The following is an 18,966-nucleotide window of genomic DNA, read 5'->3' on the forward strand; positions in this document are numbered from 1 at the left end:
TTCTGCCAGGTGTTGGCCACTGTTGGAAACAGGGCTTGATGGACCTTCGGTCTTTCCCACTACGGAAATTCTTAAGTTCTTATGTTAGGAAGACAATTCTAAGAGTCTCTAATTCTAGGCACCAAGAATGCACCTATTTAGAGTCTATTCTATTAAAAAAAGGCGCCTACTTTTCTTTATACTGTAGAATATTGGTGTAACTGGTAGATACATATGTATGTTTTTTATGTGCAAGCACTTAACAGCCGCCACAGAGCTAGTATAAATACTCACACCTAGTTCATGAAAGTGCATGCTACAGTTTATGTGGCAATGGAATACTTGAAAAGTCTCTGAAAAATTGCCCAGAAGAGTTATATTTATGGATGAATCAGCAGGGGATGTTTCGATCCTCTCTCCCTCCAATACGTACCATGTAGACCAGGGGTGCCCACACTTTTTGGGCTTGCGAGCTACTTTTAAAATGACCAAGTCAAAATCATCTACCAACAATAAAATTTTTTTAAAAACACAAAGCACACTGTACGCAGAGAAAAATGTTAATTATCATTTATATTCCGGGGTTCTTTCAAAGAGGTCAAGGCAGATGACTTTATGCAATGACACTTCAGTAACAACCATACAAAAATAGACAAATATACCCCCTCCCTTTTTACTAAAGCACAATAGTGGTTTGTAGCGCAGGGAGCTGTGCTGAATGCCCAGCACTGCTCTCGACACTCATAGGCTCCCTGCGCTAAAAAATGCTGTTGCGGTTTAGTAAAAGGGGTCCATAGTGCAAAATATAGACAGCAAATATAAATTCTCAAAACGGCCACATTTTGATCACTAAATTGAAAACAAAATCATTTTTCCTACCTTTGTTGTCTGGTGATTTCATGAGTCTCTGGTTGCACTTCCTTCTGACTGTGCATCCAATATTTCTTCCCTTCTTTCAGCCTACTGTATGCTTCCTCTCCTCCAACTTTTTCCTCCTCTCTTCCTGCCCTTTCTTTCTCCCTGCCTCCCTTTCTTTTTTTTTCTCTCTTCATGCCCCCTTTCTTTCTTTCTCCTTGCCCACCCCCAAGCCACTGCTGCCACCATCGGGGAACATGCCCCAAAGCCACCACCGCCCCAAGCTCTCCCTGCTTCCCTGCATCGGGCCGACCAGCATTCCTCTCCCCGACGTCAATTCTGCCGTCGGAGAGGAAGTTCCGGGCCAGCCAGGCAGTGATTGGCTGGCCCAGAACTTCCTCTCTGACGGCAGAACTGACGTCGGGGAGAGAAAAGCTGATCAGCCCAGTAGATTGTGAAGGTAACGCGAGTCTATCACGGAGCCCGGGATGGGCTCCGCGATCGACTCACTTTGCCATTGCGATCTACCAGTCGATCGCAATTGACATATTGGGCACCCCTGATGTAGACTCTCAGTCTCAGCCATAAGACCACGGCAGAACTGTCCTCGACTCACAGCTCAGACCTAAACTTACTTCATAGCCAGAAGTCAAAGAGAAGATGGCAACTGCCAGCCAAATGTCGAGCTGTTTGTATTCAGGACCATTGCAAGGGTATTAGGTGCCTTAGGTGAAGCTGTAGCCTTGCCTCCCCCAGCCACTCAGTGGCATAGTAAGAATAGGAGGCACCCAGGGCAGTGGCATCCACTGCCACACCCTCCTCTCCGTGCTCCCACTCCACACTCATGCTCTCCCTTCCCCCCCTCCGTACCTCTAAATCTTCGTCAGTGCGAATGGCTTCTCCAGCATGCTCCTCACGCCAGCATTGGATTTCCCTCTGATGTCACTTCCTGGCCCCATGACCTGGAAGTGATTCAGAGGGGAACCAGGCTGGCGTGAGCAAAAGGCAGGAGAAGCTGCTCATGCTTGTGAAGATCTACAGAGGTACCAGGTGGAGGAAAGGGATGGTGTGAGCGTGCTGTGGCGGGGTTGGGTAGAGAGGCACCCGTGGCAGTCCGGACCCTCATCCCTTCCTTACTACGCCACTGCAGCCACTTAAAGGGCAATTCCATAACTTGGTGTACGCAAATACTATATTATACACAGTATACTCTCCTAATAACATGAAGCTGCTGTAAACAGGGCTGGATTAATCATATCGATAGCGTAGCTGGTTATAAGAAAGGTTTGGACAAATTCCTGGAGGAAAAGTCCATAGTCTGTTATTGAGAAAGACATGGGGGAAGCCACTGCTTGCCCTGGATCGGTAGCATGGAATATTGCTACTCTTTGGGATTCTAGAATCTTGTTACTCTATGAGATTCCGGAAACTTGCTATTCTTTGAGATTCTGAATGGAATATTGCTACTCTATGGGGTTCCGGAATCTTTTGTTACTCTTTGGGATTCTGGAATCTTGCTGTTCTTTAGGATTCTGAATGGAATGTTGCTGCTCTTTGGGGTTCTGGAATCTTTTGTTACTCTTTGGGATTCTAGAATCTTGATATTCTTTAGGATTCTGTATGGAATGTTGCTACTCTTTGGGGTTCCGGAATCTTTTGTTACTCTTTGGGATTCCAGAATCTTGCTATTCTTTAGGATTCTGTATGGAATGTTGCTACTCTTTGGGGTTCTGGAATCTTTTGTTACTCTTTGGGATTCCAGAATCTTGCTATTCTTTAGGATTCTGAATGGAATGTTGCTACTCTTTGGGGTACCGGAATCTTGCTATTCGTTAGGATTCTGAATGGAATGTTGCTAGTCTTTGGGTTCCGGAATCTTTTGTTACTCTTTGGGATTCCAGAATCTTGCTATTCTTAAGGATTCTGAATGGAATGTTGCTACTCTTTGGGGTTCCGGAATCTTTTGTTACTCTTTGGGATTCCAGAATCTTGCTATTCTTTAGGATTCTGAATGGAATGTTGCTACTCTTTGGGTATTGGCCAGGTACTAGGGACCTGGATTGGCCTCAATGAGAACAGGCTACTGGGCTTGATGAACATTGGCCTGACCCAGTAAGGCTATTCTTATGTTCTAGTAAAGACAATATCCCCAAAAAACCATTTTCCTGGGCAATTGGACAATGTGAATGAAAGTTCTCTGTGAGTTTAAGTTGGTCATGACTTGTTTTGTTCTCTGCCAACCTTGGTGACTGCCCAGAGTACCTATTGGTTAAGCCAGCCCTGGTGTTATGTCATTCGGAAGTGTGCTATGGGAAGAGTGGGCGGATTTCCACTGAGAATGAAACAAGAATGCCAGCTTTTCCTGGTTTTGTATAAATTTTTAAAAAGGGCTAATATTTTCCGTTTCAGTTTCTCTTTTTCATTGATAGGGTAGAAATGACCAAACTTTCGATTGACTGAGGCCCCCTGCATTGTGCAAAATATTTTCATCTCTGACCAAGAAAAAGGTTTATGAAAAAAATGTATTTTATTAAAAGTATTAAGTGTAAAAACGAGAAAACTCCAAGATCAACTGATGAAAATCAATGTGGCGGTCAAAAGTAAATTTGCTAAGTTAAAGTCGGACTGAGAACTATTAGGAATCAATAAGAAACATTTCATGTACATCAAAACTTTTGCTATATAATAATTAGCTGTTATTGTTTCAGAGAGACTCAAGTAATGTAGGATATAAATTTGCCTGTGCTATATTTACTCTTCTTGGAATATCTTGTTACCAAATGTTTCATAATTCAGTAATCTAATAACTCAGAAGCTGACCTTTAAGTATCTTAATTTAATACTTGTCTAAATTCTGATTAGAAGTTTAACGAATCTGGCAGCTCAAGTCTTCCATCTTTTCAGCAGAATTTCTGTGCAGTGTGTGACTTCTGTTTGGGGGGGGGGAGGCAGTTTCAATCTAGCTTCAGAAAGTTGCAGGGAATGGCTAGGGCAGGGGTAGGCAATTCCGGTCCTCGAGAGCCGGAGCCAGGTCAGGTTTTCAGGATCTCCACCATGAATATGAGATGGATTTGCGGCACTGCCTCCTGGAGATGCAAATCTATCTCATGCATATTTATGGTGGCGATCGTGAAAACCTGACCTGGCTCCGGCTCTCGAGGACCGGAATTGCCTACCCCTGGGCTAGGGGGACTTTCCAGCCCATTGCACCAAGACTCACTCCTTTGCTTAACATTGTATCTTTCATTTGTTCGCAAACCTCCAGGGTGACATAAAAAGCTTCAAATTCCAACCAGAATGGGAAGGAGACATTCTCCCCTGAATAATCCTTGTATCTCCCATTCACTGTCACCTTGTGACGCTTGTTTTTTAAAGCCACCCAACTGCTTAAATTGCAATGCTGCCCAAAAAGATGAAGTTACAGGGAAATACTTGTAAAACTAATAGGAGGAAAATTTTATTTTCACTCAGAGAATAGTTAAGCTCTGGAACGTGTTGCCAGAGGTTGTGGTAAGAGCGAATAGCATAGCTGGTTTTAAGAAAGGTTTGGACAAGTTCCTGGAGGAAAAGTCCATAGTCTGTTATTGAGAAAGACATGGGGGAAGCCACTGCTTGCCCTGGATCGGTAGCATGGAATGTTGCTACTCTTTGGCATTCTAGAATCTTGTTACTCTCTGGGATTCCGGAATGTTGCTATTATTTAGGATTCTGAATGGAATGTTGCTACTCTTTAGGATTCTAGAATCTTGTTACTCTCTGAGATTCCGGAATCTTGCTATTATTTAGGATTCTGAATGGAATGTTGCTACTCTTTGGGTTTTGGCCAGGTGCTAGTGACCTGGATTGGCCACTGTGGGCTTGATGGACCATTGGTCTGACCCAGTAAGGCTATTCTTATGTTCTTAAATATGCATCTTTTCCCTTTTATCCACTCTGCCTCTCCCCAGCCTTCAACCCCTCCTGCACTGCTCTCTCTTAACTTGCTATCTTCTGGTGGCATCTCAGCCCATCTCACAGCAGCCCAGTAGGCAGGGTTTTGACTAAAGGCAGACACTTGAAATCTCATATATAAATATGATGGCAGATAAAGGCCAAATGACCCATCTAGTCTGCCCATCCACTATCTCTTCTTCTCCCTAAGAGATCCCACGTGGCTGTCCCACGCTTTCTTGACACATTCCATTACTAGTTTTAGAAGGTCACGAGTAGGACATGTTTGTTCTCAAGATGTGCAGTTGCTCACAATGCCCTCTGGGTGGTGGGCTGCCATGCACCAGCTTCAGGCATTAATCTGATTTGATTTCCAACTGACTTGTGTTGGTTAGGGAAGCAGTCTATGGGTGGAACCCCTTCAGACATGCCATAGTTACGCCACTCCTCTTAAAACCATTGCCGGACCCTACCTGCCCCTCCAATTATCGCCCTGTCTCCCTCCTCCCCTTCATATTCAAGCTACTTAAACGTGCTGTTCATCCCCATTGTCTTGACTTTCTTTTGTCACGAGCTATTTTCAACCTGCTTCAATCAGGCTTCGCCCTCTCCATTCTACGGAAGCTGCCCTTGACAAAGTTTCCAACAACTTGCCTCTGGCCAAATCCAAAGGGATGGATTGGAATACTGCCAGAGACGGAGCCTGACATATCGAGTCAGGCAGTTTGATCCAGGCATATGGTGCAGCAAAGTAGAAGGGGCGGAGTCTGGAGCTGGCTGTAGAGGAGAAGGGTACAGATAAGAGCAACTTATCTGATGAGTGGAGTGCACAGGCATGAATGTGACAACAGAGGAGAGAAACTGAGGCACTTTGGAGCAAATGCACTTGTAGGCCAGTAAGAGGAGTTTGAACTTTATATGGAAACAAATAGGGAGTCAATGAAGTGACTTGAGGAGAAGGGTAATGTGGGCACAGCGGCATATATGCTTCAAATATAACTGATTAATTGCATTTGCATTTAGGAATCCTTTAATAAGACGCACTAGTGACTAAAATGGTTAAAGGGCTGGAGGAGTTGCCGTACAATGAGAGATTGGAGAAACTGGGCCTCTTCTCCCTTGAAAAGAGGAGATTGAGAGGGGACATGATCGAAACACTCAAGATAATGAAGGGAATAGACTTAGTAGATAAGGACAGGTTGTTCACCCTCTCCAAGGTAGAGAGAACAAGAGGGCACTCTCTAAAGTTAAAAGGGGACAGATTCCGTACGAACGTAAGGAAGTTCTTCTTCACCCAGAGAGTGGTGGAAAACTGGAACGCTCTTCCGGAGGCTTTATAGGGGAAAACACCCTCCTGGGATTCAAGATGAAGTTAGACAAGTTACAAGTACCTGACAGAAACCCAAATAGTGTGAGGGGGGTGCTGAAATGTTCTCAGTCCAACCAATCAACTTCCTAAATTCTGAGCACTCTTTTCCCACTGTAGCTGAAAAGAGTACTATCTTATTTTGCTAAGTGCTAATTTGCAGTAACAAAACGATATGTTTTTGACATTGTTTCAGATCATTGATTGGACCGTATCCATGCAGGGCCGGATTTAGATGAAAAGAAGCCCTAGGTTATTCCACTTATGAGGCCCTTTCACCTCCCATTTTTAAGTTTGTAAATTACATGAGAGAAAATAAAATACATCATTACTGTGATATATATCAATATGTTAAATGAAACATGTTGTTATTGGTACTAACCTTTATAAAAAATGTGACACGGATAATAAATTAAAAAAAAATCGAGCACACTTATTTGGACATTTATTCTCAGCACCATATATAGTACTTGTAACAAGAACTAATCAAACATAACACACAACATTGCTCCTTCCTATGTCCATAGTGCCCCCAGTGCGTCCTTCCTCACCTCACCCCCCTCCGATGCCCGCCTGCCTCCCATCCCCCTTCCATTGAACACCCCCCATTACATCCTGCCTGCCTCCCATCCCCCTTCCACTGAAACCCCCCACCCCATCCCCCCCCAGATGCCAGTCTGGGCCGCCCTGTCCTGACGGATCCACGTTTTGCCTCTCTCCCCGCGGGGCTGGGCTTTGCCCAGCTGTTTCCGGACTGACATCTTTCCCTCCCCGATCCTCCTCCCAGGGCAAGAAAAAGAAAGAGAGAAGCTGAGTCGACGCCCCGTTGTGGCCGGAGCTGGTTCCGATCCCGAAGCGTAGAATTTCTCCTTATTTTCGGTTCAGTGTTTTAGTGTTCACTGTTTTTAGAATAGTGTAATTTTAATTTTGCTAACAATTTGAATGTAGGCCCCTCTTGATCTTGAGGCCCTAGGCTGAAGCCTAGTTAGCCTATAGGAAAATCCGGCCCTGTATCCATGTCATTCTCTTCTGGTTGGGCTGAGAACTTTTCAGCACCCCCTCGTATGTTATGTTATGTGTAATCTTATATCCCACCAAATCCTTGCAAAACAGATTTCTAGCCAGATTACAGAGAGCGCTTACGCTTCATAGAACTTAAAATACATACATAATAAAGATTGTATTATGCTATCAAAGAAAGACCTGCATTTTGTGCCTTCTCTGACCCCTTGCATTGAAAAGCTTTCTGTGAGGTAGGATACCTCAGGAGTGGAAGGTCTTCTAAAAAATTCCCCTCCTCCTCCTGAGAATTGGGATAGAAATAAAATGTGATGCCCATTTTTATAATCAGGTTGACTGTAAGGATTGAATCTGTATTTTGCCTCTTTAGGTTTCCAGTTCTCTTTGCCCAGATTGTGGACTTTTGAATACTTAGTTTTCTTTTCTTCTCTTCTCATGTTTTTCTTGATGAAGTAGAAGGCCTAAGGCAAACAGGAAGACCTTCTTGTTTGCCAAACATTTTGAAAATTCGCCACTTTTGTTAATTTAGATTTTCTACTTTCTGTTCTCTTAAAGTACAGTGTTCCCCCGCAAATTCGCGGTCGGCAGTTCGCGGTCCCGGTCATTCGTGGCATTTTCCAACCTCGAATGACCAGGCAGGAGAGGGCAGCCGGAGCGTCGGCGATTGAAGGAAATCACTCGCTATATGGTCCAACCGCCTCTTCCTGTACTAAAGTTGGGCCTTACCAATCAGAAGGCCCGACTTTATTTAGTACAGGAAGAGGCAGTCGGAGCATACAGCGAGTGATTTCCTTCACTCGCCGGCGCTCCGGCTGCCCTCTCCTGCCTCTCCAGCTGCTCTCTCCTGTCTCCCCTGCCTAAAAACCATATTCGCGGTTTTTCAAAATTCACAGGGTTTCCTGGAACGGAACCCCCCACAAATTTTGGGGAGTACTGTATTATGTTACCATTTACTGTTAACCGAGTCGCGCTCCGTTTGATTGATGACCCGGTCTATAAAACTAAGGTTTAGTTTAGTCTGATTGTCAAAGGATTTATGCTGCTAACTTTGAGAATTTGTCTTCTAAATTGAGCTCTCTGAAGATTTATTAGCATTGAGTGCATAACTTTATACTTAAATTGTCACTAAACTGCAAACTTTAGGAGCAGATGTGTAGACATACCATAGATTTTGGGTAGTCCTGAGCCCAATGTGGATGAGCGCAAAACTTTCTCTCCACCCCCTGAACTCGAAATAGAAATACCTTAACCGGCAGGGAATCCCAAAGCCCCACCAGTTGAAGACCTCCTATAGTTGTCTGCCAAGCTTGATAGGAGTTCTAGTCACCAGAAGAGGAGGACTTCGGTTGGTAGAGCTTGGCGATCCCCACCAGCAGCTGCTGGGTGGACCTGAGCCGAAAGTGGATAGGCCTAGGCCCTCCTAACCCATCCATGGTTAGGTCCTCGACTGACACTTAGTACAAATACTCGGAAGAAACCCATTTTCTGTTAAAGGGATGCATCTGAAGGAGAACCAGAGAAAAAGAGAGAAGAGGAAGGAATCCACCCAGACACCGTGGAAGAGAGGAGGAGACAGGGGCAAAGAAGACATAGGGTCCAAGGACATTGAAGAACCAGCTACCTTTCATACTGACTATTATGCCTGAAGAAAGGACTGGAGCCATTTGAGGATCACTTAAAATTACTGCATTTTGTCTTATAGTCAGTTGAATCCCTGAGCCACGTCTTCCCCTGTCCTCCTGGGCCCTTTACTTTTTCTCTGAGTGCTCTGTTTCTTGGCCTCTTGCAGGTTTTGCCCATTTAGACAGGCAGAGGTACTTCATAAATTTCTTTTCCGCAGTGCCTCTGGGGTGACCTTCAGCCCCTTAGCGAGAGGTTGACTACATTAATATCCTTAACTTACGAGTCTTCATTGAAATATATGACTTAATAAAGGGAAAACAGGCAATGATTGCAAAGTTACTGGAGGCGTTTTGCAGTTCCTTCAGTATCTGCATGTGACTAGTGGAGCAGACTTTAAAAAGTTAAAAGGCCTCTTTTCAGTGAAAATTCTCTGCACATTTCTGACTGCACCTTTTAGGGCAAGGTAATTTGCATGGATCTCAAGGATGAAATGAAGAAGCAAGAGGTGTGCGATCCTTTTTTTTTTTTTTTACCTTGATGACTCAGACTCGGCAGCAACAGAGAAGTCTGGACTTCCACATTTCCAAGAGATGGTAATGGCCAGTCTGCAAATCAATTACTCTTTAAGCAAACTGTTCACTTTGCATAATAAAGAGCGTTCTTACACAGGAATGCATAAAGGAACACTTTTGTGGCGCCTGAAGAAAGGACATTCTCGTCTTAATGAAATCCTCTATTTTCCCCTATTCAGTGCCTGTGAAAGGGGCAGGATGCCCTGGAACCCAGAAGGAGGCATATGGAAGCTCAAGCTTCACGTCATCGGCACACATTGAGAAGCCTTCTGGTGCCGAATCTGCACTCGCCAACCGCCAAAGCCTTTATTGGACTCCGCTCCGTTCCAGTGCAGCTTATCATATGAGCAGCGGGCGCTCTCTGTACAGTGCCCTAGTGCCTCACTGTGCCAGCTAAGGGTGCTCTCTATGTACCAGGGATATTTTCGCCGTCGTCTCTTGAATATTTTTAAGTTCTGTCATTCAGTGGAGAAAGGCGATGGACCACCCAGTCAAAACCTCTAAATTCCTCACTCAGATGTTCATCTGCTGTGAGCCAGAGCTAAGCTGAGCTGTCAGAATTATGTATTGGAACTATTAAAAAGTGGATAATGCCAGAGTCATTTTCTTTAATCGCTTTCAATAAGTCAGTCCAAAAAAAAATAAAGTCATTAGTGGGTAATTGCTTGTGAGGAAGACACAAATACTATGCCTAGTTTATAGGATACCAGCCCTTAGGCACATAAGGGCACCAGTAACTGGCAACTGTGGTCCGGATTCTCGAAACGACATCGTTATCGGCAGTGGTACCATTTAGAGAATTACGTTTCTGGCAAAGGCAGGTGACGGAAGTGTAGGCGAGTGTTTTCAAGGCCTACATTTCCGGTGCCTTGTCATTTCTCTTAAGTTTGCTTTTAAATGGCGTTTTGGACTTAACATGGGCATTGGTAGGGTGAATTTGTTGGGTCTGCGCCTTCCACCAGCGTCCACAGATTGCTCAGGTATTTAAGGGGGATGATTTTTTTTTAAAGTTCAGTTACGGTACTCCTCTAATGGGGCGGCTTATCTAACAGCGAGTTTTAATGTCTTTAGATAAGCCGCCTCATTTAAGCAAGCCGCACCCACTGCACAGGTTTGTAAAACTCATGTATAGGCCGCAGCCTATACATGGGGTATTCCATGATCCAGCCTGAAAAGATAAAATTCTATGGAAAAATGTAAACAATCTAAAATGCCGAGAAAAATATTTTCTGTCAGTAAATTTAAAGTGATTCATAGTATAATCTGGTATAAGGCCAAACAATGTCTTGTAACAGGTACAACCTAACTTGAATAATATTCTCACCTCAACTGGGAGCCAATGTTGTGAGCCAGTTGAAGTAGTGTATCTAGATTTTCAGAAAACTTTTGATAAAGTGCCTCATGAGAGGCTCCTGAGAAAATTAAAGTGTCATGGGATAAATGGCAAAGTTGGTTATTGGATAGAAAACAGAGGGTAGAGATAAATGGTCATTTTTCTCAATGGAGGAGAGTAAACAGTGGAGTGCCTCAGGGGTCTGTACTAGGACCGGTGCTATTTAACTTATTTATAAATAATCTGGAAATTGGAACGACGAGTGAGGTGATTAAATTTGCAGATGACACTAAACTGTTCAAAACTGTTAAAACGCATGCGGATTGTGGAAAAATTGAAGGCGGACCTTAGGAAATTGGAAGACTGGGCGTCTAAATTGTAGATGAAATTTAATGTGGACACATGCAAAGTGATGCACATTGGGAAGAATAACCTGAATCACAGTTACCGGATGCTAGGGCTCACCTTGGGGATTAGCGCCCAAGAAAAGGATCTGGGTATCATCGTAGACAATATAGTTAACAGGTTACAATTTGCCATAGTTGTAGTATAAGTTTTTTGATGCCAGTTTTATCCTAATTCAACACATACTAGGGATCTAATACCAATATACATAATATAGTGCAAGATTTATCAATATAAGTTTTTATCCTATGTGATACGTCTTCTAATCTAATCTAATCTTTGGTTTATATACCAGATCTTCTCCCAATGGAGCTCGACTCGGTTCACATATACTCTATATCTCCTCTAGAAATGACCAGATATCTTCTTCATGTAATACATTTTTTGTAATTCTTTTGTAATCCGCCTTGAACAGCAAGGCATTGGCGGAATAGAAATCTCTAATGTAATGTATACCATCCAACCATGAAGTTCCAGGCGGTTAACAACAAAGAACTGTACAATCAGTGAAAGGTACATCAGGTTAATAAAGCACATAAGCATTGCCTCCGCTGAGTCAGACCAGAGGTCCATCATGTCCAGCAGTCCGCACACGCGGAGGCCCATCAGGTCCAGGACCTGTGCAGTCGTCCTCTGTATAGATCCATGGTGAGGCCCCACCTGGAATACTGTGTGCAATTCTGGAGGCCGCATTATCGCAAGGATGTGCTGAGACTGGAGTCGGTGCAAAGAATGGCCACCCGGATGGTCTCGGGACTCAAGGATCTACCATACGAAAAACAGCTTGACAAATTACAGCTATACTCGCTCGAGGAGCGCAGAGAGAGGGGGGACATGATCGAGACGTTCAAGTATCTTACGGGCCGCATCGAGGCGGAGGAAGATATCTTCTTTTTCAAGGGTCCCACGACAACAAGAGGGCATCCGTTGAAAATCAGGGGCGGGAAACTACGAGGTGACACCAGGAAATTCTTTTTCACTGAAAGAGTGGTTGATCGCTGGAAGTCTTCCACTACAGGTGATTGAGGCCAGCAGCGTGCCTGATTTTAAGGCCAAATGGGATCGGCACATGGGATCTATTCACAGGGCAAAGGTAGGGGAGGGACATTAAGGTGGGCAGACTAGATGGGCCGTGGGCCCTTATCTGCCATCTATTTCTATGTTTCTATGTTTCTATATTCGTACTCTTCTATCCCCTTTTCTTCAGAAAGTTGCCCAATCCCTTCTTGAACCCCAATACTAGAAACGCCTTCACCGAATCAGACTTTAGGTCCATCTATTTTGGCGACCCGCACACGTGGAGGCCAAGCCAGGTGCTCCCAGATGGAGACCCTGATTGCCCATATCCCTCAATGTGATTTGCAAGGAGGTGTGCATCCAACTCACGTTTGAAACCCAGAATGGTAGTCTCCGTCACCACCTCCTCTGGGAGAGCATTCCAAGCGTTCACCACTCGCTGTGTGAACTAGAATTTTCTGACATTTGTCCTGAGCCTGCTGCCCCTCAGCCTCAGTCCATGACCTCTTGTCTGTGTCACTTTTGACAATGTGAACAACGGTGTTTCTTGCTCAATTTTATCGAATCCATTCAGTATTTTATAAGTCTCGATCATATCTCCTCGCAGCCTCCTCCTCCCGAGGGTGAACAGTCCCAGTCCTTCGAGTCGTTCTTTGTAGCTCAAATTTTCCATACCTTTTACTAGCTTCGTGGCTCGCCTCTGCACCCTTTCCAGCAGGGTTATATCCTTTTTTAGGTATGGAGACCAGTGTTGGACACAGTACTTCAAGTGTGGTCTGACCATTGCTCTGTAAAGCGGCATTATAACGGCCGCCGATCTACTCGTGATTCCCTTCTTTATCATACCTAACATTCTGTTTGCTTTCTTTGCCGCCACCGCACATTGAGCCGATGGCTTCAGGTTCCTGTCTATCAGTACCCCCAGATCCCTTTCTTGTTCGGTTTTGGCCAATGTTACACCTAACATTTTATATTCATGTTCCTTATTTTTCTTACCCAGGTGCATCACCTTGCATTTGCATCTGCCACTTTTCCGCCCATTCCTCCAGCTGGTTTAGATCCTTCTGGAGATCTTCACTGTCTTTTTGTGACCCAACTGCCCGACATAGTTTTGTGTCGTCTGCAAACTTGATTATATTACTTGTTGTTTCCTCTTCAAGGTCATTTATGAAGATATTGAATAAGATGGGCCCAAGAACCGAGCCCTGGGGCACGCCGCTAGTCACCTTCTCCCAGTCCGAGAATTTCCCATTTATGCTTACCCTCTGCAATCTATTCTCTAGCCATTTGCCTATCCATCTAAGTACGTCCCCTTCAATTCCGTGGCTTAGTAGTTTCCTTATAAGCCTTGTGTGCGGGACCTTGTCGAATGCTTTCTGGAAGCCCAAGTAAATTATATCCACCGGGTCTCAGTTGTCGATTTGTTTGTTCACCTTCTCGAAAAATTGAAGTAAATTTGTCAAACATGACTTCCCCTTCCTGAAGCCATGCTGACTAGCTCTCATCAGGTCATGATTCTTCAGGTGTTGCACTATGCTAAAGATGAGTGACAAGAAGATTACATAGTTATTTAAGAAACTTATCAAACAAGTGTCTTTTTAAAAATTTTCTAAAAACGTAATAAGAATCTGTTTGACAAACGGGCTTAACCAAGAGTTCAGTTTGCCTAGTTGAAAGGCAATTGTCCTATTCAAAAATTTCTTGCAACAACAGTTCTTAACTGAAGGATTCATAAACAGTTTATTACGAGTGTTTTTTGATGAGGTATAAAAATTAAGGACTCCTTTTACAAAAGTGCGTTAGGGCCTTAACACGCGGAATAGCATGTACTAAATTGCGGGATCCGGAAGGTTCGCCCCCAACATTTCGCCCCCAGCAATTCGCCCCTCACATTTCGCCCCCCATATTTCGCCCCCAGGTACGTTTTGCCCCCGGAACTTTCGCCCCCACACATTTTGCCCCCCGGATGTTTTGCCCCCACACATTTCGCCCCCGCACATTTCGCGTTTTTCCCCTAGTATGTATGTATGTGTGACATATTATTGAGACATATTATTGATGTAGTACACATAATCCAACGCGATGGGGACGAAACATCCGGGGGCAAAATGTGTGGGGGCGAAACATCCAGGGGGCGAAATGTGTGGGGGCGAAACTTCCGGGGGCAAAACATACCTGGGGGCGAAATGTGGGGGGCGAAATGTGAGGGGTGAATTGCTAGGGGCGAAATGTTAGGGGCGAAACTTCCGCAAACCCTAAATTGCTGCTCACGCTAGCCGCTACCGCCTCCTCTTGAGCAGGTGGTAGTTTTTCGGGTAGAGCACGCTAATTCGGTGCCTGCGCTAAAAACGCTAGCGCACCTTTTTAAAAGGAGCCCTAAATTGAGAGGCTAGATATCCCGGAGCCAAACCAAAAAGAGATTTAAAACACAGAGAACCAAATTTAAAAAGAATACGCGCCTCAAAAGGCAGCCAATGTAATTGCCGATAAAATGGGCGAATGTGATCACATTTCTTCAGGCCAAAAATGAAGCGCACTGCCGTATTTTGTACTAATCGAATGCGTTGTCAATTTTTCTTAAATGAGGCAAGATAGACGATACTGTACTGTTAAACCATTTAAAAATTGCGAGAATAATAAAGTTTTCAGGGTTTGGCGAAATGGAAACCGGTTTGTTCTGCATTCGATAAGAAGAGCCCTGAGCCCTTGAGGCCTCTCTAGATCCATCTGCTCAATGCCAAACACATCTGGAATGATGGTTTGGGTAAGCAGAAGAACCTTTCAATGTGCTTATATTCTTAAGACAGTAAATAAAAATGGTACCCCCTCCCCCCTTACTGAACCACAATAGCGGTGATTAGCGCAGGGAGCCGCGCTGCTTCCGACGCCCATAGGAACTCTATGAAGGTCGGGAGCAGCGCAGAGCATTCAGCGCGGCTCCCTGCGCTAAAAACCGCTATCGCGGTTTAGCGAAAGGGGGGGAGGGGGTGTTACTGATTTCAACCGCTCTATCTGCTATTTTATTTAAATGTACATCTCAGGTTCTCTAATATTACCCAGAAATCACAAGGCGACAGGATGACTCATTTTCCTTATCAATACTACTAGGAATTGGTCTGTTATAACACGTTTACAAAGGCAAGATGGCAAACGCACACAAAACGGTTCTCGGCTCTCCCTTTTTTTTTTTTTTTGCACCAATTTTATGGAGCAACTCTTTTATTACCCAACATTTATCACCTTAAGATCTCGACAACTCTTTTGTACTTCTTAAGTAGCTATTATGACATCACTTATGCTATTCCTGTAAACTTTTATGTAATTCTTGATAACTTTGATGTAATCCGCCTTGAACCGCAAGACATTGGCGGAATAGAAATCACTGATGTAATGTAATCATGAATGATCTTCTCGTCATTTTAGGTTTTCATAAAAGGTAAAAATAGTATTGACTTAACTTTTAGAAGTCAATATGGGGACAGATTAATACCATACTGGAGGCATCAATTCCATTGACGTATGAGGTAGTTATATGCGGAATGTTATTTGAAATTAAGCCCCCCCCCCGGGCCACTATAAATGCCAGCTTTTCCTTATTATGACCGGGATAGCCATGCAAACAATTACTCGCAATTGGAAGAATTGGGATCACCTTAGTTTTCCTTTTTGGTGGGCGAGCTTATTTTTAACTTATAAATATGAGAAAATGAATGCTGACATGCAGGGGCATAATAAGATATTCACATTAGTTTGGGGTCCATTGAGGTCTTTTGTAGATTTGCTATAGTTGTCCTTTATCTTTATTTTCCGTTGTTTTTCACCTACACATCCAGGGGGGGTGGGAGCGGGAGGAGGGGGGTATATCGTTTGTTTTGGTATTATTCCTGATGGTAATGATAGATGGGGGAGGGAATTTTTATCTTTTGTATAGATACTGATTGATTATAAGTGCTTGGTTGATTATCATTATTTGTATATAAATTGTATTGCACTTTTTGTTGGCATTAAAAACTAAAGTAAAAAAAAAAAAAAAAAGAAAAGGAGACACCTACTTTCCTTTAGAGAATAGGCCTCAAAGAGCTGCCAGAGCAGTCCTGCATGAATGCCCTCAGCTTGTACCCCACTCTGATGAAGGTCGCTTGAGCACCAGGGGGCGCCAGCGCAGCATCAGTAACATCTGCTAGGACTCAAAAGAGAATTAAGAACAGTGCTCTCGCGGAAGGCTAGAAGGAGAAATAATGGAGCCAGGAAACAGGCAGGTTGTTCTTCTGAATGATTTGCTCGTTCTGCTGTGTTTACGGAACAATGCGATCATTAATCGTAGCAGCTTCTGAGCCCGAGCGTGTTCTGTTCTGCCATTTGCAGTCCTGTGTATTAATAAGAAGATAACAGCAGACAATTAGGCAGTGCCCCTCAATCACACTGTGACCGGCGGCAGCTTGGCAGCTCTGTGCGCAGACGCGTACATCTCGCTGGAAGATCCCTCAGCTCTGCCCCTGATACACATAAAGTGGAAATGGAGCGATTCCCAGTTTGGATTCTCTCCTGCCACAGAATTCAGGAATCTGCGGACATCAGCCAGCGAAAACGTCTTTGTGAAGTCACACTTAACCCTTTCAGATTTCTGCCGGAACTTCAGATGCGGCATTCATAATGCCTGAGCCAACAATTGATGATTTAATTCCTTTTCCCTATATGTAAACCCTGTTTCTTTTAAGTTATATGTTGATCTTTGATTCTTAGTCATACTACAAACCTCTTTCTTGTGTTATGAGGAGAGGCAGTATACATCAGGTTTTAATAAGCTAAGCTAAAAGAGGGAGACCAGGGAAGAAAGATTAGAAATGATGGATCCATCAGGGCCATCTGCATCTTTAGCTCTGCCTTCAGGGAGTGCCTCCTTCCAAAGAAAGGACGCTTTTCAGAGTAATTTCCCTGGGTAAATTGCCTCGGAGGAAGGCTTAGTAATGGGGGAACCTTTAAACAGATTGGTGTTCTTGGGGCTGTCTTGTGCGTGGCATTGGAAAATAGAGTGTAGCTTGTATTTGAAATGCACACACACGATTTACCATAGACGGGGAAATTTCTTATTCATGAATAAACAACACTTAGCTTAGCGGTCTTGAAAGCTGGGGGGTTAAAGCCAACATGTTTCGCTTCTCGCTTTTTCATGGGCTTCGCTTCTAGGATGCCTCTCAAAATTGAGACACGGTTAATTTTGACGCTACGGTCAGCTGACTCTTTAGGATGACGTAGGAATCGGCTGATTTGTAGCGCCAAAGTTTAAAGGGAAATTCAGGAAGCATTGCCCCCATCTTGATTGAAGAAGTGGTCAAGCGAGATGTCAGCAGTGAAAAAGGTTAGTCGTAAAAGAAGATTAGTCATAAGGCTGGTAAAGATAGTTGAGAGTTTTGAATAATAAGTGTATGAAATTAATGTGATAATTTGTTGCTTGGTCATAGGGGGAATAGCCTGGAAAAAGCGAGAAGCAAAACATGTTGGTTTTAATCCCCTGGCTTTCAAGACCACTAAGCTAAGCGTTATTCATTCTTGAATAATAAAGTAACAAATTTTCACAAAAAGATTTGTAAAGAAACGATGATAACGCCTAGAGCAGGGGTGTCAAAGTCCCTCCTCGAGGGCCGCAATCCAGTCGGGTTTTTAGGATTTCCCCAATGAATATGCATGAGATCTATTAGCATACAATGAAAGCAGTGCATGGAAATAGATCTCATGCATATTCATTGGGGAAATCCTGAAATCCCAACTGGATTGCGGCCCTCGAGGAGGGACTTTGACACCCCTGGCCTAGAGAATGACATAGGGACAAATTTGACCCCCATCCCTGCAAGCTCTGTCCTCATCTGCACAAGCCTCGAACACTTTAAAAACATAAAGTGTTCAGGGCTTGTGTAGATGAGGACAGAGCTTGCAACGATGGGACAGGGATGGAGATAGATCCCGTGGAGATGGGGACAAATTGGAATCCAGTCGGGTTTTCTGGATTTCCCCAATGAATATGCATTGAAAGCAGTGCATGCAAATAGATCTCATGCAGATTCATTGGGGAAATCCTGAAAACCCGACTGGATTCTGGCCCTCGAGGACCGACTTTGACACCTGTGCTCTACAGTATGGAATGTCTAAAACACAGGTGTCAAAGTCGGTCCTCGAGGGCCGGAATCCAGTCGGGTTTTCTGGATTTCCCCAATGAATATGCATTGAAAGCAGTGCATGCAAATAGATCTCATGCAGATTCATTGGGGAAATCCTGAAAACCCGACTGGATTCTGGCCCTCGAGGACCGACTTTGACACCTGTGCTCTACAGTATGGAATGTCTAAAAGATTAGTACTTCTTCTTCTCCCTCTGCCCTGGAGGGCTCACCAATATCAGTTACTTTTGCTATAAATGCCTGGGATGAGGATGAAGATGAAGATGGGTCCACATGTGAGCAGCTCGTGGTATGCAGGAATGGTACAGAGCTGGGTGTGGACTTTCTACGATTCTATGATCTGACCATTGATAGCTGTTCTTTCTTCACAGGGTTATCTGAAGCAGTGTCGGAAGCGACGGGACATGTTCAGTGACGAACAGCTGAAAGTCATATTCGGCAACATTGAAGATATCTACAGGTTCCAGATGGGCTTTGTCAGAGATCTGGAGAAGCAATACAACAATGATGAGCCTCACCTCAGTGAAATTGGACCCTGCTTTCTAGAGCATGTAAGCCTTATTTTTGGAAGCTTTCTGGGAGCTGTTATATGTAATGTAATGTAATGTAATTTATTTCTTATATACCGCTACATCCGTTAGGTTCTAAGCGGTTTACAGAAAATATACATTAAGATTAGAAATAAGAAAGG

The 18,966-nt window shown here is 44.0% G+C and overlaps 1 protein-coding gene across 6 annotated transcripts in view; it reads left to right on the forward strand.

Annotated features, from left to right (window-relative positions):
- Positions 1-18,966, forward strand: part of ARHGEF9 (Cdc42 guanine nucleotide exchange factor 9) — a 448,518-nt gene that overhangs the window by 366,577 nt on the left and 62,975 nt on the right. For all 6 annotated transcript variants that reach the window (XM_033946853.1, XM_033946852.1, XM_033946856.1 and 3 more), the window contains one exon: positions 18,647-18,826. In XM_033946853.1, the coding sequence (XP_033802744.1) occupies positions 18,647-18,826 (180 nt within the window). The remainder of the gene's footprint in view (positions 1-18,646; positions 18,827-18,966) is intronic.

The sequence above is a fragment of the Geotrypetes seraphini genome, chromosome 5, assembly GCF_902459505.1.
Source record: "Geotrypetes seraphini chromosome 5, aGeoSer1.1, whole genome shotgun sequence".
NCBI classification, from domain to species: Eukaryota; Metazoa; Chordata; class Amphibia; order Gymnophiona; family Dermophiidae; genus Geotrypetes; species Geotrypetes seraphini.